General features: G+C 36.8%; 1 protein-coding gene across 8 annotated transcripts in view; it reads right to left on the reverse strand.

Annotated features, from left to right (window-relative positions):
• Window positions 1-23101, reverse strand: part of ECA3 (endoplasmic reticulum-type calcium-transporting ATPase 3) — a 57201-nt gene that overhangs the window by 22551 nt on the left and 11549 nt on the right. For 7 of the 8 annotated variants that reach the window (XR_015819892.1, XR_015819897.1, XR_015819894.1 and 4 more), the window contains exons 5-21: window positions 21997-22133; window positions 21269-21343; window positions 19037-19082; window positions 17093-17152; window positions 16852-16932; window positions 16437-16522; window positions 16062-16163; window positions 15594-15647; window positions 7769-7870; window positions 7386-7444; window positions 6862-7006; window positions 6261-6368; window positions 5921-6073; window positions 4866-4970; window positions 3720-3916; window positions 3010-3121; window positions 14-112 (exon numbers count right to left, since the gene is read on the reverse strand). Coding sequence is in view for 5 of the 8 variants with exons in the window: in XM_088221368.1 (XP_088077494.1) it covers window positions 14-112; window positions 3010-3121; window positions 3720-3916; window positions 4866-4970; window positions 5921-6073; window positions 6261-6368; window positions 6862-7006; window positions 7386-7444; window positions 7769-7870; window positions 15594-15647; window positions 16062-16163; window positions 16437-16522; window positions 16852-16932; window positions 17093-17152; window positions 19037-19082; window positions 21269-21343; window positions 21997-22133 (1721 nt within the window). In the remaining 3 variants the exon portion in view is untranslated. Of the gene's footprint in view, window positions 1-13; window positions 113-3009; window positions 3122-3719; window positions 3917-4865; window positions 4971-5920; window positions 6074-6260; window positions 6369-6861; window positions 7007-7385; window positions 7445-7768; window positions 7871-15593; window positions 15648-16061; window positions 16164-16436; window positions 16526-16851; window positions 16933-17092; window positions 17153-19036; window positions 19083-21268; window positions 21344-21996; window positions 22134-23101 lie in introns of those variants that run through there. The other variant, XM_088221370.1, reaches the window with a different exon arrangement.

Here is a 23101-nt window from a genome sequence, read left to right on the forward strand (position 1 = left end):
AAATTATACTTACCTTATTATCCCCAGTAACAACTATAACACGTATCCCAGCAGTCATGCATGAAAGCATAGCATTTCTCACTTCCTCTCTCGGTGGATCAAGCATTCCAACCTTTCAAAGTAACAAAGGAAAAAAAACTGATATCAGACCAGGAAGGACAAATAAGGGCTAAAAATAATGCTTAAAATGACAAGGTGTAACTGTTAAATGTTATAAATTGAATAAACTGACTATATCAAGATTCCAGAATTAATTACATCTAAATATCACATGAGAAAAAAAATCCTGATTCTTAATCAAATTTTTAACATACATATAAGAAAATTTTTTAACAGAAGATAAACTTTAGCCCTGATCCCACTTTATATTTGTGGACCGTTTGGAAGAAAGAACCTAAGAGCCTCTGAAAAGTTTCTTCCTACTGAAAAGGGTCAGGAACTCTGGTTGGAAATCTATTTTTTGGGGCTAATAGTAATAAGGCCAAAGAAGGGGACCTTTCAGACCTTATAAAGATGTTGAATTGTATATAATTAATTAGCTTCTACTATGTTCTCTACATGACAGGCAAACCCCGGAAAAACATAGGAAATACTCAATTTAATCCCCAAAGTATGACAAATGTTAGATTTCAGCTCTAAATATTTTTTTGGTTACAAAACAATCCCCAAACTTTTTTCTTGTCTTTAAAGTAGTGACTCCATTAATTTTGCACCAAAAAGGAAAAAACAACTTGTTTGGAGAGCCCAAAAAAAGCTAATGTCTTATGACTTGGAGGAAAAAAAAAAAGAAAAAAGAAAAAACAGAATCAGTTGAAATTATAGAAAAAAGATACGATCCTAATTATTCATTTCCTTCAATATCCATCACTAAGCCCTGATGACTTAAAAATAACATCTCTAGTCATTCAAAAAGGAATTGAAGCTTCCTTCTTCTCCATCACATTCTTCAAGCAAAAATAAACCTAAAAAACAAAAGAAAGTGATGGACTATGGTAAAGACCCTTGGCCACCTCTGCTGCATCGCTGTTCTCCATCACCACCTGCCCTGCATGACTCGTATAGTCACCACTAAGCACATGACCTTGTGTTCTAATAATTCTAGGATTCCAAAAAGGCGTCAAATCTCCTTGTTCTCCATCACATCCTTCATTATAAATAAATTTTTAAAAAAATGAAGAAATTGATGGAATAAGATAACTCTCAGCTACCTCCATGGTGTCTTTGGTCTCCATCACCATCTGTTCCGCTGCACTCACATGGTCACTAGCAAGCACCTGACCCTCTATTTTCACAATCATCTCTAATTTTCAGAAAACAAAGAATTGCAGAGAAGATAAGGAGAAAACCCAGTAATTTCAATCCTCAAATTTTCTCATCATGCCCTCCATGACTTGCATGTGGTTCTGATAAAGGGATGAAGGTGATGTTTCTACTCTCAAGGATTCATGCCCTAATTCAGTCTAATTTTTTGCCCTTAAAAGCTATACTCTTTGAAATCTACCCTTAGCCATAAGCAATTATTTTTGGGTTCGAAATAATGCACAAGCTGGTTCCGGTTTTTCCATCCATTTTAAATGGACTCAGTACTTTTGAGACAAAGAAGAAAGTTCGGGGCTGTTTTGTAGTGACAAAAAGAACATTTAGGACTGAAGTATAAAATCGGAGACTAAATTAAATATTTGCTCAAAAATATACAAAACAAAGCCCCTAGCAGGTTTGGGAATTAACCGATAACTCCTTCAAGAGAGGGATAATGCGTACACGAACGGATTTATAAAGATTTATTAGGATCTTAAAATATAAAGTATCAAATTTATAACATTTAAAATAGAAGAATATCATCCTACCAAGAGAAAGAAAAGCAAAAACACAAAAAAGAAAAAATAAAGGGGAAATATCAATAAAGAATAGTCTCCCAATTCTTTTGCATGATTGACAAAGGCAATGTCCAAAACAATATTTGTCGGATAAAAATGCAAGTTAAAGATCCCACCACTACATTCCAACCACAAAATCTACAGCCAGTAAAAAGGGCACACCTCCATAAAGTTTTATGCTCCTTCGTAAAACCCCTCAAATAGGCTAAGCAGAAAATCTGAAATTTTGGAGAACAAACCAGCACTCCCCAAACAAACATTCCAATGCCACAAACTATCTGACAATGGAAAAAAATTGGAAAACAATTGGCTATTGTTTGTTCAAAGCCTAAGAACATATCACACATACTACGGAAATATCTCTATCTACTTGCCCCACATGCAACAAATTAATGATAATAATCCTATCAACAGAGTCCAAGTAGACATCAACTTCTGAAGAAACTTTCAACTCCATAGCAAACACCAAAACGCCTGCAACTGATGTTGCCTGTGCAGATCCAGAAGGCGAAAAGAGTAAACAGGAGAAAGAATACCAATCCAAGATAAACAAGGACCTCGCTGAATAACAAAGGAGGCAATAGAATGATGTTGATGTGAAGCAAACCTATAAAGGTGAGGAAATAAAGTAGAAAAAGAAACTTTCTCAAACACAAACCTCCTAAAGTAGGAGATAACCATCCCCCGCCCTCAATGGAAGCGAAGGAAGAAAAGAAGAGTAAATTGAGACAAGAATTTCCATGGGTTTTTGTGAGTCATGTCAACCCCATCTCTGCTATCCTACTCATTCTGATGAAGACGTACATGATTCTAATCACCCTCTGGTACAAAGCCAGATGCTCTAGAGGAAAATCCCACAAGAAATTCATTCACGATGACCTAAGAGGGTGCTACCAGGTATAATGGATTTATACACGAGGAAGATAAAATACCTATGATGATCCTTGAATCATCACCATCACCTGACCCAGAACTGAAGTTCTTGCAGCCGTATTGCAAACACCAAATTTGTTGATTTCGATGGCAATTTCACAACTATATAGTAAAAACCAGAGCAGCTTTGTGCACAAAATCTAGCATTTCATACACACAATAAATAAGCTAACCAGTAGTTTTTGAAAAGAAAGCATACCAACCCAATAAATGTAAGGTCTTTCTCCTCATCAGAGGAAAGAGTCTGTTGACCCCTAGGCATCTGCTTCAAGGCTAGAGCTAGGCATCTCAATGTTTGCTTTCCTGCAAGACTGACCAATAACACGGTGTTACATAAAAAAAATGAAGACCTGACATTGACATCAAGTCCAACTCGTAACATGCTGTAACATAGCAATGCAAAAAACTGTAAAATTAAGACAGACATCAAATTACAGAACTAGACAGGGCAAAAAATGACATAATGCAAATAGCAGGATAGGTGGGCTTACCAGACTGTGCAACCCACATACAGGAAAAATAAAACAAATGGGGAGAATCTGAACTGTAAAATACAGGGCAGATCAAATGAAAATACAGGGAACCACCAGAAATGCTTTCAAAAGATCACAAGTATAAGATAAAGCACCAAAATTAATTGACTCGAAAAACACTAAGTGGGTAAAATAGATGACAATTCTCAACCATAAAAGGTTGATAGTCAAGCAGACTTCAAGGAAAAAATTGTTCTGCAGTCATCTAGATTAATCAAGGCAGAGTGAAGAAAAACATAAACCAGAAGAAAACGTTTTAACATCAATTTGGAATTCAACACTTTCTCTTAGTATAGAGAGTATAAAAATAAATAAACTTAAATGAGATCCTCATATTCATGAAAATACATACATATAGATATATATGCTGTCTAACCTGCGGAACCTTGACTCCACCTCAGAGCGGACTGTATCAGTCAGTGGAACAGTGGAACCATCATTATTGCAGAGGATATTAGTGCATCTAGTTATGATGCTCTCAGGAGCACCTTTTGAAAACATAATATCCGTCTGCTTATGACTACAAAGGACACTCATCATTTTGCGATCACGAGAAAATTCCAACGTAAAAACCTGCAAAGCATTAATTTCAAGCTGGGTAGACAGACAACTAGCTAGAAGTTACTGTCAAAGATGCAAGTATTATTTGCAATTAGACTCTGGTTTACACAGCTGGAAGCTTTACATATAACTAGCAGTCCCTCCGTGAAGAGAAGGAACAAATGACAAAGCAGAATCCTTTAGTAAGAAAAGAAGCAGAAATATTACTCATTTCACTTCAAAATCAATAAATTCTTCTCATTGCCATAGTTAATGGCACTTCAAGGAACAAATGACAAAGCAGAATCCTTTTGGTAAGAAAAGAAGCAGAAATATTACTCATTTCACTTCAAAATCAACAAATTCATTTCACTACCACAGTTAATGGTACTTCAGGAGAATCAATTTTTTAATATCATCATGGTATGAGGTGTAATTTGTTACTTCCATAACCCAGTTGGATAGTAATGCTGCTATCATTGTTTCGATATCACCGAAGGAATTCCATATTGATAGAAAGTAAGGATGTCTAAAATAATTGATTTTAATATACTTTCTGCATATGTAAGTTAAGATTAATTACTTAGAAGATTTCAAAAAATTCTGCGCTCCCTGAGCCAGATGAATATGATGAAGTCAAGAAGGAACAATTTTAGAGACTGGTCCATCTACAGCTCACTTGGGAGATTTCCACAGTGCAGCCATGTCATCATGCTACTAGTTCATTTTATTCGAGTCCTTAGAAATAACTGAAGCTTTTAATGTATCAAATTTCAAAGCAGTTCAGTAAATTCACTATTTGCAGGGCAGAGTCTCTGATATGGGTTACAAATTTTGATCTATTTAGATTTTTAAGACATATCCTTAAAAATGGTTTAGTTTAAAGTGTCAAAAACCTTTCAGTTCGCCATTTCTTACTCCTATTTCTGTAGGGAAAATAAAAACCATTCAGTAAAACATAGATCAGCTTCTGAAAGCCAACCTTTCTAAATTGATTCTCCCAGTAGTGATTACAGTAAGATGCCCGCTCGTGCTTGCTAAGCATGTTTAGAGCAGAAGGCATAGAATCAAAACCAGGTAGCCCAACCTGAAAAGAAAGTGATAGCCAAGTAAGTCGACACCTTAAGACAAACTATTGTTTATAAAAAGCATGCAAAAAAGACATAAAGGAGAGAACCAGGAAGTAAACTAATCAGTCACCTGCTAATGAGTAACTAATTTTATTCTTAAAAAGAATAAATAAGTCTGGTTGAAGTTATAAGAAGAAGAAAAAGTATGTCTTCAACTTGAATTCATTTTAGAACAACTGAGGGACTTAGCTGTTCATCTAAAAGAGTACTTCAATGTTGAAGGACAGAATCGAAATATTGACAGGGATGCAAGGAAATAGTATCTAAAGTATATTTCGATAGGAATAGTATTTTCCAGCCTCGGACTCAGTTTTGGTAGGGATGAGAAGAAAACCCACAGGTCTTTTAGGTTAATGAGGCAAGTAGAGAATACATTATGGCTCTCTGAAGAAACCGTGATGGGCCAATACGTGAGGTGGCCCTAGATACTTTTTTTGTGATGGGCTCAATGCTTGGAGGCATTGAAAGGCACTTTATTTGCTGCATAAGCTTGGTGGAAAATTTTGGGGAGCCAAAAAGCAGGAGATACAGGCCGATTGTCTTTCTCCCAAGGGCTGATCATAGCACTCTTAATGAGAGTAGAAGTGTTGCAGTATGCCAGCGGTATGCCAGCAAATTAATCTTGAGGGAGATGAAAGTGGAGATCCATCCATGAGGCCAGAAGTATCTTAGGTAGGGGAAACTAGTAACAGACAGCTGGTTTCTGTACATTAACATTTCAAAATTCTGAATATTTTTGAAACTGAGTCAAAACAATTTTGAGAAAACAATTTATAAAATCCTTCAAAAGCAATAGCTTTTCATAATATTTTTATGCAAGGCATCGTGGTGCTATCTCATCATATAAGTAATCAAGGTGCATAAGTGCAGTGCAGAATTTATGCTAGAAGGAAGAAATAAACATAACCTTTTCCGCAAGAACACGGAGGGCAACTTCAGTTGATTCCCCGATTTTTTCATACATACACTTGTCTGGATTATACTGTAAAACAGACTCATTGCAAAGGGCTGAACATATTGCTAAGTGAAGAAGGCAAGGCGACTGAGCAGGGAATTCGAGCTGCAAAATAATCATATATTGTGGACAGCATGCAAAATGGAAAACCTAAAACATGCATATGCTACCCACTACATGCATAAAGCAACATGTCAATTAATTACAAAAACAGTGTGCACATTGCTAGGCTAGCTCTTAATGACAAGTAAGCACCATCATGATACAAATTGGAAATCATGTTAAAGCTTACCTGCATCCCACTGCTGTCAAAAATGGTGCCTTCTGGTGCATATGTTGTCCCACCAACACTATATTCACCAATCACAGGACCACGTTCTATAGAATGAACAACACATATCTAAAGAAACAGAGAAAAAGATGTCAAATGCCATTTGTAAAGTTATCATAAAGGTTGTAAATTGATCACTGAGGATATTTAAATTATTTTAACTTCAGATATTTAAATGATATTAACCTCCAGTAACTGAAATTTAAACTAATAGGTTGCAATATTGACTTGGATCTAATAATAATCATTTTTGTCATGAGATACATGGAAGAGCTGCAGTCCACACAGGTAAGTAAACTTTCTTAGGTAATCCAATCTACCAAGCACAAAGCATTTCGAACTTAAATGAGCAACCTATGATTTAACTCTTCAAATTTTAAAACTAAACATCCCATACTTTTAGCACCAAAGCAAAAAAAAGATCGACGGAAACATAACTGTGTGGAGTTAATGTTGCACAACCCACCATGCTTACGGAAACTTCCCTCATAAACTTGTAAAAATGATGTAAAAAGTAATACAATGATGTAATGTCATACAATACAGTATCTGAGATGACAACCTTTGAAACAGACATCATATTAGTTGTCAGAGTTCCTGTCTTGTCACTGCAAATCACTGTAGTACAACCTAAAGTCTCCACTGATGGCAAAGAACGTACAATAGCATTCAGCCGTGCCATTCGCTTCGTTCCTAGAGCCAAACATCTACAATGAGGAAGCATTAGAACATTAAGTATGAATGTATCAAGATCAGTACCATTTCCGCAGTTAACGCTACATTGTACCATCATAAATTTTGAAAAAAAGAAAAAAAATCACTTATATAAACAGACTTCAGCACACATATTTAGGTCCAAAAGACTTTGAGATTATGATTATGATGTATTTGACACAGTTCCCCATATCATAATCTTTTTCTACCAAGAACATCAAAGAGACACGGTTCCCCACAAGCTAATAGAATAGAGATATATAGGCACCTGCACTCTATGTTAGAGAGCATCCACTCTTTCAAAAAATAATCACAAGCATCTACTGCACACCATGATCATTCATATACAGCACAGTAACTCAAAGCACTTACGTGGTTACAACAGCTGGAAGCCCTTCAGGAATTGCTGCAACGGCAAGAGCAACTGCAATCTAGGACAGGGAAAACCAAGTGGTTTTCGAGTTACAACAACAGAAAACAAATAAGTGGTTGTATATTGAGCAATCAACTTAGTTCCAGTTCATAAACAATGCCTTCAAACTCACAGCACAAATGCAACATAACATAGAAGTTATGATTTAGAAGTTAACAAAGTCAATCATGGAAGATCGTGTTTCAAGAATAAGAACTCAACAAGATGCCAAAAAGAAAAACTCTCAAAGAAGACAAACTTTTGTTACACAAAAAGTAATTACAGAAACCTCAAACAGATCTAATTCTTAAAGCTGAGATATAATTCCTCCAGGGTTATTTACCTTGAAGTAGTGAATTGCACCTTGCAAAAAACCGCCATGAGAAGGGTCACGGAAATGACCGATATTTACCACCCATACCAGAACACAAATCCCCGCAATAACCTGAAAACATACCAAAAGATTCCATTAGAGTATTTCTAATATAATCTCTTCCTATATATAGTTCTTATTCTTAGTTTTGTATTTGTATCATAAGTCTTGTTATAAATATTACACACTATTTCTTCAGCATATAGTAAAAGCAATACCACAGTAATATTTCTTTTTAGCTTTTCTTCTACATGGTATCAAGGCAATATGTCAAAGTAATAGTAGTTGTCAATCAATTCATGGATGTGCCTTGAATTAGTCATCAGGCAGCAATTGTGCCTGGTAGATCAATATTATGAGCTCTAATAAACCAATGAAGCAGCTAGTACTTTGATTAGTATTTTAAATAGTTCCAATAACATACCAAAAGAAGGAAGATTCAGTTATCTGTTTAATTTTTTATCAGTTTTATTTTTGAAGTTAAATGTTCACTTGTTGAGGAATAGGATGATTTCTTTTAAAGCCCAATTCTATTCGTCCAACACAATCCTAGGATGAAAACCATAAAAAAGATTATAGTCTAGAGTCCTTCTCACCTATTCATTTTCCGAATAAATGAAAACGTAAATTTTAGCTCCAGTCCTCTAATGTCTTTTTTTCCTTGTCAGTATCAGTTCATAATAAATCAACACTATGGGCTTTAATCAAATAAAACAGCATGTAGTACTTTCACTAGTATTTTGAACAGTTACAAGGACAAATCAACCGATAGACGATTATCTGTTTAATTTTTTTTTTATCATTTTACGTCCAAGTTTTGTTTTACATTAAACTGTTCAATTATGTCACTTTCTTTATAATTTTCTAGAAGAAGTTATCGGGTTTGTCTAGGCAGCTATTTCTACCTTACATAACCCACTGTTATGTAGCCCATATAAGTATTAGGGGCAGAAATAATTTTACTAAGTTCTCGAGTACTTCTCTATCTCGAGGAGATCATTGGATTCTTAACAAGCATAAGTCATTCTAGTCAACATATGGCAGAAAAAGAAGGAAGTTGCTGCAATCATATTCTACAAATCCTCTTTCTAGCTTCTCAATTTCTAAATCAAAACAAAAATCTAAAATATGGAACCACAGCCTGCTTTTATGGCTGATCTAAGATCTGTCAGCAATAACTTGAGACATTTATCAAATGGTATCAGGAGGACCAGGCACAGTAATATCTTGAGTGGGAGCAAGACTGCGGAAAGCAACGAGAACTAATAACAAAGTTGAAAGAATTTTCCATAATTTTTCAAACACAACAAGAGAAAGCAATGTTAACAGGGGAAGATGGGACTGGCAACTAGAAACTAGATAGTGAAATCATCAGGCTGGTGCAAGTCTTGTGGTAGCCAATATCCAACAATCACTTATCACACTGGGATGCACATTCCAACAATGTTGGTGGATATTGATCGACACTTCAATCTCCAATAATTATCAGCTGCATTTACTAAAAACTTTGGTACCAGTACCAATTATGAAATTCTGCAAGAGTTCAAAGGAAACATGAAAATTATTGCAGCACTAAAAGGCAGGTTGGTTGCAGAAATTATTCTAGCCCTGCAGAAGGAAAAAGAAACTATTGTGAGAGGTTGCAGCCTTCCTAGTACCCTGACATCTGATATATTTGGGAAATCTCAACACCCAAAGGTTCGTTACAACTGTCATTCAATCAGCTGCTCACAGAAAACTCTAGATTTGGATAACATGTCTATCCTGCAGATGATTTTTGGAGGTTTTATTTGCCAAGTGTATTTTTGAGACAGAGAGTGACATGATGAGCTTTAATGAAATAAAATAGTAGCAAGTACTTTCAATAGTAATTTAACAGTTATAAGGATAGATCCACAAGCGGAAGATTCAATTATCTGTTTAGTTTTCTAATTAATTTATTTTCAGTTTTATTTTTAAACTTAAACGTTTGATTATTTTTCTTTCTTCTTAATCTTTCTACTTGGATTTGGGTTGGCAATTGTTTCTACTTTATGGTCCTGTAACTTACTGTTACGTAACCTCATATTAATGGAAGCATAAAATGGTCAGCAGAGAATAATTTCAGAAAGCTTTTTACTACTGTTCTAACTCAAAGAGATCCTTAGGTTCTTGCTTAACAAGCTCAAATCATTTTAGTAAACATGAGGCAGAAAGGAATCATATTCTATAATCTCCTTCCTAATTTCTCGATTTCCAAACCCATAACAAGATCCAAAAGCAGGGATTATAAGAATCAAGCTAGTTTTTTAAGCTCATTTAGGTCATTAGGAATTTTAAGAATCGTCTTTACCCTGCTTCTTGAAATCAAAGCAAGAGTAAGGATGACAAACTAACAGGAATATTTTAGAGGAAAAAAGTGAGAGATAGAGAGAGAGTGAGTGAGTTTCTGCTTCTGTCGGCTGCCAGCCGGCTATTGGGCCGCCATGACGCCCCAGAGTGGCAGAAAGTTTCTCTCAATTGATAACAAAATGTTCGACCTAGTGAGCGAGGGGAAAAGGCTCGACAGGATATAGATTTATGAGAATAGACAGGGTTTCCAAATATCGATATTGCTTCAAAAACAATAGGTAGTGTGGTTCCTTAATGCCTCGGAAAACTTTTACTGGAAGAAGGGGGAAGGCCTGTGGGCTAAACACTACTTAGGGAGACACCGGGAGCTGTGGATTTTTTTTTACAGTAATAGGAGGGGTATTTGGTCTTTTCATAACTGTGGGGAAAAAATGCGAGGATATTCATTCCAGATGGTTTTCAAGGCAGAGGATGGTGGCTATTCATGGTGGTGGCTTTTGAATTGGCAGAATGTAAGGTTATTAACCCTAAGAGCAAAGAGAAGACGGAGGAGAAAGAGAAAGGGGATAGACAAATGGAACAAAGACAGGTCAAACCGTGGAACGCTTCTTTTAAATGTCCCCATTGCAAAAAAGACATTCAGCTTCGGTGGAGGTTGGTGGGGGTTGATCTTATGCAGCGGCGCTGAATTCCAGAGGGAGATCCGTGAATTGGGTAGCACAGACCAGATTCGTGAGGGATGCAGTCGAATCAGGCATAAAGTTTGACTGGGAATACAAGGAAACTGCACTGGAGGACGGAGCTCGAGGGGAGTGAAAAAGTTAGGCCCAACCTGAGCCAACCTTCAAGGGCCCAGTGGGCAGCGAAGATACACCCCAGAAGAGAAAGGAAAATAGATCATGGAATCTGAAAAATTAGAGAATGACAAAGACAAACCCAACACCGGAATGTTTAGGCCTAAAGGGAGAAGCCCGACTAAAAAATATGGATGGAGGCCTGTTGGGAGTTTCCCGACCCGTGGGGAGACTTTGAGTGTAAAAACGGGTTGCAATATAAACCCTAAAGGAGGGGAGATAGAAGAAGAAGAGGAAGAGGAATCACACAAAGTGGTCGATGGGGAAGGGAAATTTGTGTATTTTGAGGAAAGGAAGGAGGAGGATTTGGAGATGGCGGGTTTGCTTGACGAAGGAGGCGAAGAGTTGTTCTACGATCTCAGTGACAGTGAATTTGGGGAGGAGAGGAAGAATAGCGAAGTGGTAGAAGAGAAAGCTGATGCAGCTTATTTTGGAGGCCTAGCAATGGTTGTGTATGAGGAAGAGGTACAGACGATCATTTTGGGTGTGGACCATGTTGGCAATCGGTGCCTCAGCCTGAGTTTGCAAGGAGATGAACGGGAGACAGTGGATGATGGCAGAACTTCGATCTGGGTTCTATAGAATGTTCAAAAATTCAGTAAAATTATGGGAGTCTCATTGGAAGGCGTGAAAGAACAGGTATACTCCTTTTTCTCTGAAATCCATCGTAGACGTGCTGCTAATAGAAAATGGGGGAAAACAGGGCTAAAGAGTAAGAAGAAAACTTGTGATGGAACTCCCGGAGAGTTGAAGAGATTGGAATCCCTCATAAATTATAATGGCAGGAGGAAGGAGGACAGGGATTTGGGGGTGAGAGAAAGCTTACATTTTATATGATTGGAAAAACAGTTTCCTGGAATGTGAGAGGTATCAACGATTTGAATAAATGTACTGTCATCGAGGGTTATCTGGGGAGATGGAAGTCTGACTTGGTCTACTTGCAGGAATCTAAATTGGATAGATGTGATGAGGGGATTCTAAGGAGCCTATGGAAGAGAAAGAATGTGGGATGGCATGTTATCCCGGTGAAGGGGTCTGCTGGTGGGTTAATTCTGATGTGGAATGAAGAGAGGGTCCAAAGTCTGGATGTTTTGAGTGGTGAGGCTACCTTATCTTGCCTTGCACAAGAACTGCAAGGGAGGGGTATAGTGGGTATATACTGGTGTTTATTATCGTGGTAATAAAGAGGAGAGGGAGGTTTTGTGGAGGGAGCTCAGAGAGTGTAAACGGAAATGGGGCATAAATTGGGTGGTAGGAGGGGATTTTAACATGGTAATAAGAAGGGAGGAAAGAAATGGTGTTTCCTTCTCAGTATCTGGCGCTCAGGAGTTCAGAGAGGTTATAGAAGGTCTGGAGTTGGCTGATTTGCCACTGGTTGGTGATCCGTGGAAATGGACAAACCAAAGAAGCAGTCCCTCATGCTCCCGGATATACTTTTCATTTCACCTAGTTTCCACTTGCAGTTTGTAGGTGTTTGCCAAAAACTGCTTCAACGGCCTATATCAGATCATTTCCTGATCTGCCTCAAAGTGGATGGTATTCAGTGGGGCGATTCCTTTCAGGTTAGACAATTATTGGTTGGAGGATGAAAGATTTCGGCTCTTTGTGGAAGAGAAATGGAAAAATCATTATGTTCAAGGGACGGCTAGTTTCAGACGGGCTTACAAACTGAAATATCTGAAAAATGAAATAAAGGTCTGGGCAAAGGAGGAAATGAAGAAGAAAGGTGAAGAGCTGAACAAAATGATGAGTGAGCTGGGGGAACTTGGTCTGAAGGAAGGGAGGGTCGGGTTAACAAATGAGGAGAGGATTAGGAGGGATGACTTAAAGCTAAAAATAGCTAGCTCATTACAGACTGAGGAGAAGGAGTGGAAACAAAAATTGAAGGAGAAGTAGTTGAAGGAGGGAGACCGAAATACTAAATATTTCCAAGCTCTGGCTAGCCACCATTGGAGGAGCAACTTTGTGGATGAATTGTGGGTGGATGAGGTGAGACATCGGGGTAACGACAGCTTGAGGGAAGCTGCCCGATCTTATTTCTCCGGGCTTTATGAGGAAGAGTTGAAGGTGAGACCGAGATTGGATGGTTTGGATTTTGGGAGAATTTCCAAAGCTGGCAGCCAGATGATTGAAGCAGAATTCTCCTGAGAAAGAAGTGCATGAATGTTTGAGAAGTTGCAATGGAGATAAAGCGTCGCAGCTGAATGGTTTTAATATGAAGTTTCTCCAAGTATTTTGGCATGTCATCAAGGACATTGTCATTGAGGTATTTAGAGAGATGCACGAGAATGGTAAATTTGTTAGATCTTTGAATTCAACTTTTCTTGTACTCATTGCCAAGAAGAAGGGAACTAAAAATGTATGAGATTTTCGCCTTATAAGCATAGTTGGCGGCATTTACAAGCTCATTGCTAAGGTATTAGCTAGTAGACTCTCTAATGTTCAGGGGGAGGTAATTGGGAAGTGTCAACATGCATTTATAGGTGGTAGACAAATCCAAGATGCAATTTTGATGGCTAATGAAATTGTGGACGACCTGGTGGCCCAGAAAAAAAAAATAATTGTTGTGTAAACTTGATATGGAGAAGACATATGATCATGTATGTTGGGATTATGTAAATTATTTGCTGGGGAGAATGAGTTTTTGACAAAAATGGAGAGTGTGGAACCACACTTGCATAACTTCCACATCATTTGCTGTTTTAATCAACGGAGGCCCATCAAAGTTTTCACAGCTTCTAGAGGCCTTAGACAGAGGAATCCTCTCTCCCCACTCCTTTTAATTGTTGTGATAGAAGTTCTAAATGGTCTGATGAATAGGGCTAAAGAACTCCAGCTCTTGAGAGGGGTTTATGTGGGCAGCAGTAGGAATTCCATTGAGGTCTCTCACCTCTTTTCTGCTGATGACACTTTATTGTTCTGACTACCAGAAAAACAATATCTGCTTCACGTAAGATGCATTCTCCGATGTTTTGAGGGTATCTCTGGACTTCACATCAACCTTAATAAAACTGAAATGGTCAGAATTGGGGGTAAAAGAGATGAACATGATCTGGCCTGGGTTATGAGGTGTCAACCAGCCAATCTTCCTATCAAATATCTTGGTGTTCCTTTCGGGGAAAATTCAAAGATCAAGAAACTTGGAAACCTGTGGTTGAGATATTTGAAAAAATGTTAACAGGTTGGAAAAGAAATTGTGTCAAAGGGTGGGAGGCACACTTTAATCAAAAGCACCTTTGCAAACCTCCCTATATATTTCCTTTCCACTTTGACAATCCCTGCCAAGTTGCAAGAAGATTGGAAGTCATACATTACCGTTTTCTTTGGGGAGATGAGGAAGGGAGAAGAAGATATTATGTGATGAAATGAGATGAACTTAAAAGGTCTTATAAAAAGGGCGGCCTGGGTATTAGATCATTGGTGGAAATGAATGAGGCACTTCAACGGAAATGGTTGGGGAGATTTTTGAAGGAAGATGGAAGGCTTTGGAGGAGAATTATTGAGGTGGGATGGGGTGGCTTGGAGATGTGCGATGAAGCCAGACAGATTAGTAGGGGCCATGGGGTAGGTTTGTGGAAGAAAATATTAATGGGATGACCTAGATTTAAAGAATGTACTACATGGAGGTTGGGTAGAGGTGATAAAATAAGATTTTGGTTGGATGAATGGATGGAGGGGGACTGTCTGGGCAGTCGGTTTCCACGTATCTTCGTAATAGCTCAATCCAGGAATCTGATTATTGAGAAGGCGTATGCAGGAGCTAATGGGAGTACTATCTGGATCATTAATATTAACAAAAACTTAAATGATTGGGAAGTGAGAGAATATGAAGAATTGTTACGGCTTCTTTCTAAAACACAAATCACTATGGAGCTGGATCAACTCCTGTGGAAGCTAAATCGAAAGGGGGATTTATCTGTTAAATCCTTCTATAGGCATATTGTTTGAGAGGATCCTGATGATACATATATGTTTCCTGAAAATTAGATCTGGAAAGCGAAGGTGCGACCTAAAATTGTTTTCTTTTTCATGTGGGAGGCCAATAGAGAACGCATTTTGACTATTGACAAATTGATTACTAGAAGTCATATGCTGGTTAATTGGTATTAGTTGTGTAAGCATGCTGCGGAATCATGCAATCACATCCTCTCTTGGCGCTCGGTTGTCTATGACTTGTGGTGTATGATTTATGGTTTAATCAGAATCAACTGGGTGATGCTGATTCTATAAAAGAAGAGATTTGGGAGTGGAGTGTGTTTGATACCAAGAATAAATACATAAAATTAATATCATTGAGTATTTTTTGGGTCAATTTGAAGAAAAGGAATCTAAGAGCTTTTGAAAGTAAAGAGGTTGGGACTTATAGGTTGAGAGATAAATGGTACAATTATTTTGGATCTTTTATGTTGGGGCATGACATTATTAGGGATGAAGATTTTAGGAATATCACTGACATCCCAACACACTTGTAAATTTTTTATAAATGAACGGTACCTCCTTGGTACTTTGTTACTTTACACTTTTTATTTCAAAAAACAAAGTAAGAATGACAAATTCAATACTTTTCTTAATATGTAAGACTGGAGAACCAAGGCAGAATATGAAACCACCTTTGCCAAGAACGTACCAAACTCGTCCAGCTTCCTTTTCAAGGGTGTCACTTCCTGCAACAGTTGTAGATTCAAAAATAAGAATGCATAACTGCCACTAACACGTGCAAGACCACAATTCAATTGAAATTTTCCCCCATTCCATCACGACTTTTTTAAATTCACACGTAACATAGATACAGGGATCCCCTCCAAACCAATAACAGAAAATTTTCATGGACAAGACCCTGCATCACTATATATACACTATTCCTGGGAGACCACAATCACATAGAAATTGGGTTAAATCCACATACATTTGGAATAAAACTTTTTAAACAAGTTTTTTTATCCCAATAAAGCAACTTTTTAGGCCAATTTCTAGAAGATAATTTAATAATAAAATAGAATTCAGGATAAGGATTGAAAACAATTTGATCCAAGAGCAGGGGAACAAGAGATTCAGAAATGAGAATCAACAGCACTTACATCATCTGCTCGCAACATAGAATCACGTATACTTCCCATGGCAGTGTTAGAACCAACTCCAATAACAACAGCTCTTGCCCTACCTGCAACCACCACAGTTCCCTGGCAATCAAAAATTGATGAAACGTGTTCAGTGTTGCAGAACATGATGAGATTGAAGAAACTCCATAAATGAAAAGGTTAAAGGCTATCTGGTTTTGTGACTGAAAAATCAATTATCGTTAGCCTAAGCTAAACACTTATCCACTTTAGAATAATTAGTGAGATAGCTATTTATTTTAACATCAATGAAGCACTAAATTCTAATTTCTTCAAGGCTCAAGTAAGCTGTACAACTATAGAATATATGATGCCACAAAGTTTTAGACCTCTTACCGAGAAAAGAATATTTGTCTTGTCTTGGTACACAGCATTTGTTGCTACAGTACACTCGAGCTCTTTTTCCACAGAACAACTCTCACCTGCATTATCAGAAACAAACAAAATATTAAGTGAAAAGCAACAACGTAAATGATAAAATGGCACTCACTCACCAAATAGATCAGAAAATATGAACATTTCAATGCAAGCATCCCAAAGTAACATACATGAATAAATATATTAGTGAGACATATCCATACATATGTTAAAAAAAAGATAAAAAATTAGGCAATGTAAAACATGCATCTTTGCAGACCTAGACTCTTCAATTGCATTCTGATATACCACCTATGAAGAAACATGATAAATATTCTTATATGCCAAGCATGCGTTCAGTCAGTTTACAAAGTTCAACATAGAGAAGGGATACCTGTCAGAATTGCCTGATCGACACGTAACTGATTGCTCAACATCTCAATCATTCTCATGTCGGCGGGAATTTTGCAACCCACTATAAGAGTAAAATAAGCAAGAAGAGAAACTTAAATCATTCGAAGGAAAAAAAAAAGGAATAGCAATCTAGCGGAAATATGTTCCATTGCATTCTGTTTAATAATGATAGAAGTGTGTGACCTTTCTGTATTTGCAATAGTAGCACATGGAATACTTACCACTAACTTCTACAATATCACCAGGTACCAGCTCTGTTGCTGACAGTATGGAGAAGCAACCTGCACATGTAAATTAAAGCACCCTGCTGCTGACACTTTTCCTTGGGAAGATATATTCAATTCTAATTAGTGAATGTGTATGCATCTGTGAGATCCTTGGGAAGACAGGGATGTAAGAGTAAATTGAGGGAGAAAGAATATGATGCCAGGGTCTAGCCTACTTGACATCTTGTGTTCCCCTTATAGATCCCAGGTTAGCAGGTTACTCCTGCTTTATTTGTGGTTTTGATAAAATAAGAAAATTAAGAAGGGTAGAAGAAAGTACAAAAAGAGTGAGGATAAGCCATCCTAGTACAAGAAAAAAAATAGAAAAGAAAAAAAAGCAAAACAGAAAACAACAAAAGAGAATTGAAAGCCCCACCATATAATAGCATCCCTATTCCTTTCAAATTTAGACGAAGGCATATTCACAAGAAATCTTTGTGCCTTGGCACACAAACTAGATACAAGCTGAGGCCTTATTCGGGAGGAGTAGCAAAAGAACTACGAAGAATGACAAACTTAAGACTCCAACCAGGAATGACAAGTCTCATAGAACAAAATACAATGGTAAACTTTTGATCCTCAAGACAGTAAGCAGCTATAAAGACAATTCCTCTAACCGGTGGAATAAGACAATCACACAATCAAAGCGGAAGATGCCAACAGTGTTATGACAGAACCAATTGCCATCACATAACAAACACAATGCTCTCTAATTTACCAAATAAAGTGCACTCAACCAAAACAGTAAATGCATAAAAATTATGCTAACAACTAGACCATATCTATTAGCTTCACAATTAATATAGAGAAAAGGATGGAACTGAATTTCTCCAAGTTATTACTGAATATTAGAGAGTACAATATAATCATTATTAGAATACTGCTATGTTTAAATAGAAAGCCAATTTTTTTATATCAATAAGTATCTTAGTGAGATACAATTGTTTTCAATAAATGACAATAGACTTCCTGCAAGTGCTTTATTATCTCTTCCTCGCTCAGAGGTTTTGAGAAGAAAAAGGTAGGTGTCTAGCTCTAGAGAGAAGCCCATTTGTTGGGGCATAGGGGTTGCAGTCGGAAAAATTTTGTTATGATCTTCAGAGGCCCTTGTCCCCAGCCGTGGTAAAGGATCGACTTTCTTTGTATCTCTTTGGGCCAAAGGCGCATGAGCATCACTGAGGTATCTCTCGTTAATTTTGCAAAGAAGTTGGGTATCAGTCCTCTATAAATTCTTGTCTCTCTCTTTCCCTCCTTTCTTTCCTTTAATTTGGAGGATTCCTTATTCACCTCTGATTTATTTTCTTTTCTCTTTATTTTTTTTCTTTCCTTTGGCTTGGAGGACTCTTTGTCCTCCACTAATGCATCTTCTTTTCTCTTTCTTTTTTTTTTGGCTAGAATGTTTCGCCTCTTTCTGAAAATGCTTCTTATTTTATGAAGAAAATAATGGACTTCAAAATTCTTGTTTTCCGGTGTTCTAGCCTAATTTTCTCACAGTTCATTCAGGTCAATTTTCACTCAATTTTTATTACATTTCTTAATTCTTAAAATCTCTTTAATCTATAGAATTGGATTATCAAAACCAATTCCATTCTTATTCAAGGCTTGCTAGCTAGCAAAGTTGCAATTAAAGATCTCCTTTCGAGAAGTTAAAAGTAGCGAAATTGGTTCAAAGAATAAAGTTATAATAAATTTACATGTCAAGAATATTTTACCAAAGTGAAAAAGATAGAGTAGGAATTAAGTCAAACAGGTCATTATCGATTACTTTTATTTCCTCTCCAATAGTTTGTTATAGATTATACAGAAACAACTTGAACCATGTTGTTTAAGTAAAGAAAGGATAGTAACAAGTTGAATAAGTCACAATATCATCAAAACACGAACAACTTTAACAATTACCATTTCGCAGAATAGTTGCGACATCTGCTTGGTAAGCACGAAGCTCCTACATTATAAAGAAAAAATAAATGTCAAAACCAACTGAATTCAATGTTTATTTAAAGGAAGAGGAAAAGAACAATTTTATTTAGGGAAAATGATGAAGTTAATGGACTAGTATATTCCAATCCCTTCCCCGTTCAGCTTCCTATTGCCCATAACTGGAATGAGATCATAAGAAATGATAGAGACCTATCAAAGAAACCATCAAGACATACTTGCAAATTATCAGAGGACATGTCAAATATCTTGTGAAAAAAGAAAAACCATCAAAAACATATTTACATGTGATCAAACAAATCTAGAAGGCCAAATCGGCAAAAACACCCCAAAGAAATAAATAAATTCAATATTGCCCCCAATTTGCATGCATTAAAGAGAAAGAAAATCATTGTATTAAAAAGGAAGTAAATTATGGTGTTAAAGAGTAAAAAAAAATCATGATATTAAAGAGAAGTAAATCAAGGTATTACAGAAAAAGTAAATCAGGATGTTAGAGATGAAGCAAATCAAGTTAAAGAGTAAAATTACACAATTTATAATTAAATATAATTAATTGTCTACTTTCTTTTCTATTCTGTAAAATCTATATATTTACCGCTATAATATCCAATAAAATACACATCAATTACAGAACTATTTTTAACATGGTATCAGAGTTTTAGGTTAAGAAATCCAAAACTCTCTTACAAATTTTATTCAGCCTTCACTGCAGAAATAAAAATTTAAAAAAAAAAACTAAAAGAGACCAACTTTCATAGCCGGCCACCACCGTCCTGCCGCTAGCCACCTCCACCACTACCAAGCCTTCATAATTGCCCCTAGAACCACAGCATCCACAAACCCATAACAAAGATCCTCTCAAAAGCATTCTAGCATTCTTTCTCACCTCCTCTCCATACAGATTCGAGCTCATGAAACACTCTAGTGAAGAGGGAGCGACCTACACCAACCTAAAAGTATCAAACAGCCTAGCCCACAACGTGAATCCATGTTAAAGTGAAGGATGAGGTGATCATGAACCTCACACTTCGAATTCATGAAACACTCTAGCGAAGAGAGAGTGACTCACACCAACCAAGAAGTATCAAACAACCTAATCCACAACGTCCAACCACGTTATAGTGAAGGAAGAGGTGGTCATAAGCCTCACCCTTCCATAAGCACATAACATAAATATCTGGTGAGAAAGCATGATTAGGCTAACAAGCTTATAACAATTCGTTAGTGTTAAGCATGGTGAATACAACAGTTCAAGCAAAAACCTTAACCTTGAAGGAGCTACCAATTTTCAAAACACATCGGTAAAGAAGTATCATAGTGCAAGGGCTATGGGTAATCTAGTTAAAAAAAAAAATGATTTACAAGTGTACAATTTGAAGAGCCTAAGATCCAAGTCCTGCTATCAGGCTAGTGACAAAACAGTTGTTCTCCAATAGGCTTATCAAGGCTAACATGTCAATTGTCTCCACCAAACATTAAGATATTAAAAATGGCAAATTCCAGCCCTCCAAATGGTTAATAAAATTAGAAATATGGAGATGTTATAAAGACAAGAAAATTAGTTGGTTAAAGGACTATCAGTAATCCAGAGATTCTCCCAAAATAAAATAAGTGATCCATCTCCAACTTTAAGACATGTAAAAAAGATAAACAGACCATGAAGACAGGAGCCTTCCAAGGGCTTTTATGAGTAGTGAATTTCTAGCAACAGAATTCATCCATTCCTGTGAATACCATACATGCTCTTAATCATGCTGTGACATAGAGAAAAAGGTTCTTGCGGAAAACACCAAAATCATTTAACTAATAGTAAACTGTTTGAAACCAAATTACCAATGCCCAAGCCAAAAAAAAAAAGAAAATATACTCTATCTCACCAAGTGATCTCCTAACAACTCCCCTATCCCAAACTATAGAAACTTCCCCATAGTCCCTCTCTAATTCTCAGTCACCCTAAAAGCTAAACAAGGAAAGACAATAAAGCAAAATACTAGAGAGACAACCCAAAATTAAAATTACTCTACCATCCAAAGAGAACAAAGCACCCCACTCAAGCCTTCTAGAAACTCTATTAACAACCTCATCCCAAAACCAACTGTGATCTAGCCACTTCAATACCCAAAAACTTGCTATCTCCAATTAGATGTTTGCCAAATCTGAAATTTAATGTTAGAAGACTCCGGAGCTTACTTCGATAGCCTTTTCAGCATTTGTTTCTGTAATGACCCCTACAGCTGCATTTGCAGCCAATATCAGCAGGATAACCTGCAAAAGCAACAAAATCAAATAGGGATATGTTAAGATATACAAAGACCAGGATAGAGAATGCCAAATTTGCTATCATAAATTTCTCAAGCATAATCCCACAACATATTTCTCAAGTAGTGCCTATTGCAGCACTAAGTAAGCATGCAGACCAAAGTCTAATAGTGCCAAGTAATTTCTATAAAAAAAAAAGGTCCGAATAGTGCCAAGATCAGCTTGGTTTATCCTATTGTATGTCATTTGAAGCCGCCCATTACAAATGGATCTCTGGTGAGATTTTAACAGTCTCCATCAATAAGAATTGAATAATGCTTTGTTTATTGCTCCTGCCCTTAATTTCATAAACAGACTAAATTTAGGTCCAAGTCCAGGCCAACTTATACAATTCTTTAAGGAAAAGGTAAGCTATATATGATATTTTATGCAAATCAACAGACCTGGAAAAACAGAATCTTCAGAAAGATCACTCATCAAGTCAGTTTTCTACTCTATCCCTAGGCAAATCTGCATCTAAATTAATTTTATTTTCCTTCAATAGGACAATTCCTTCAGCAAGATACAATTTAACCGCTACATTACAGAGTCAAATTTCCTAAAAGTTCATACAGATTTCCGTGTAAAAGAAAAGCAAGGAGAAGGTTATCATATCTTACAAAAGGCTCAAGAAATGCTGTTAATCCAGTCTCTCCATTAACCAAAGCCAAAATGAATGAAATAATGGCGGCAGCAATCAATATCTTAACAAGCAAATCATCAAATTGTTTCATAACCAATTTCCAGAACGGAGTCCCTGCATTCAGTAACAAATCAAATCCATAAGGTAAAGCACATTTAAGAAATTAATTTCTATTTAGCAGCATCATTGCAGAACATAGGTCAAAAACATGAAAAAAAGAGACAGCATCACAGTCCTTAGAGGATCTGAGAGACCTTATATATACTTTGACTGAGTTGTAAATTCTATCTTTTTGTACATGGTGACACCCCTTTGGTGCCTTGATTACACAGGGATAATTTTAGAAATGACATTAAGACACAAACCCCACTTAACTCTTGCCTTAAAATAGATCTTTCATCTGAACAAATAATCCTTAACCTCTCCCCCAGCTCCAACTTAAAGAACATCTCTGATGATTTTCTCAATTATCGTCACTACTCCAATTGGGAATCTAGAAAGAGGGAGATAATAGAGATACATACTCAATATACATGCCTATACGAGTAACCTTTAAAGAGAAAAAGATTTCTTTCCAGATCTCAAACCTCATTGTAACCGAGATTAATGTAAAAATCTAAAATAACCTCAAATGCCTCGAGCAAAGTAATTATCCATTGTAATATTCCACCCAATACCTATTTGGTTGGCCATCCACCTAAATAAGTAATCAGCCACAGTGACGTTCCCAACCCCACCACCTCTGCCAAGCTATAAGCATTTGTCATCCACATTAATCCCTCCCCTTGAAGGCCAATCTTATTAAAACTAATGTGAAGTCCTAAAATAACCTCAAATACATAAAGCAAAGTTCTTCTCAAAAAAATACCTAAAGCAAAGTGATCACAACATGGAAAACCTCCTCATCCACTCGGAGAAATAAGATGGTACTATTTACAGATTGAAAGTGAGAGAGCTCAACCTCCTCGCTCCCAACCATTGCAACATTCCCTGTAAATGCCTTTCTAAACATATCACTAAGGACATCAACCACCAATGGTAAAAAGGAAGAATGATAAAGGGACTCCCTGTAGAACCCCATG

This window comes from Carica papaya, chromosome 1, assembly GCF_054855325.1.
Source record: "Carica papaya isolate Zhongbai chromosome 1, ASM5485532v1, whole genome shotgun sequence".
NCBI classification, from domain to species: Eukaryota; Viridiplantae; Streptophyta; class Magnoliopsida; order Brassicales; family Caricaceae; genus Carica; species Carica papaya.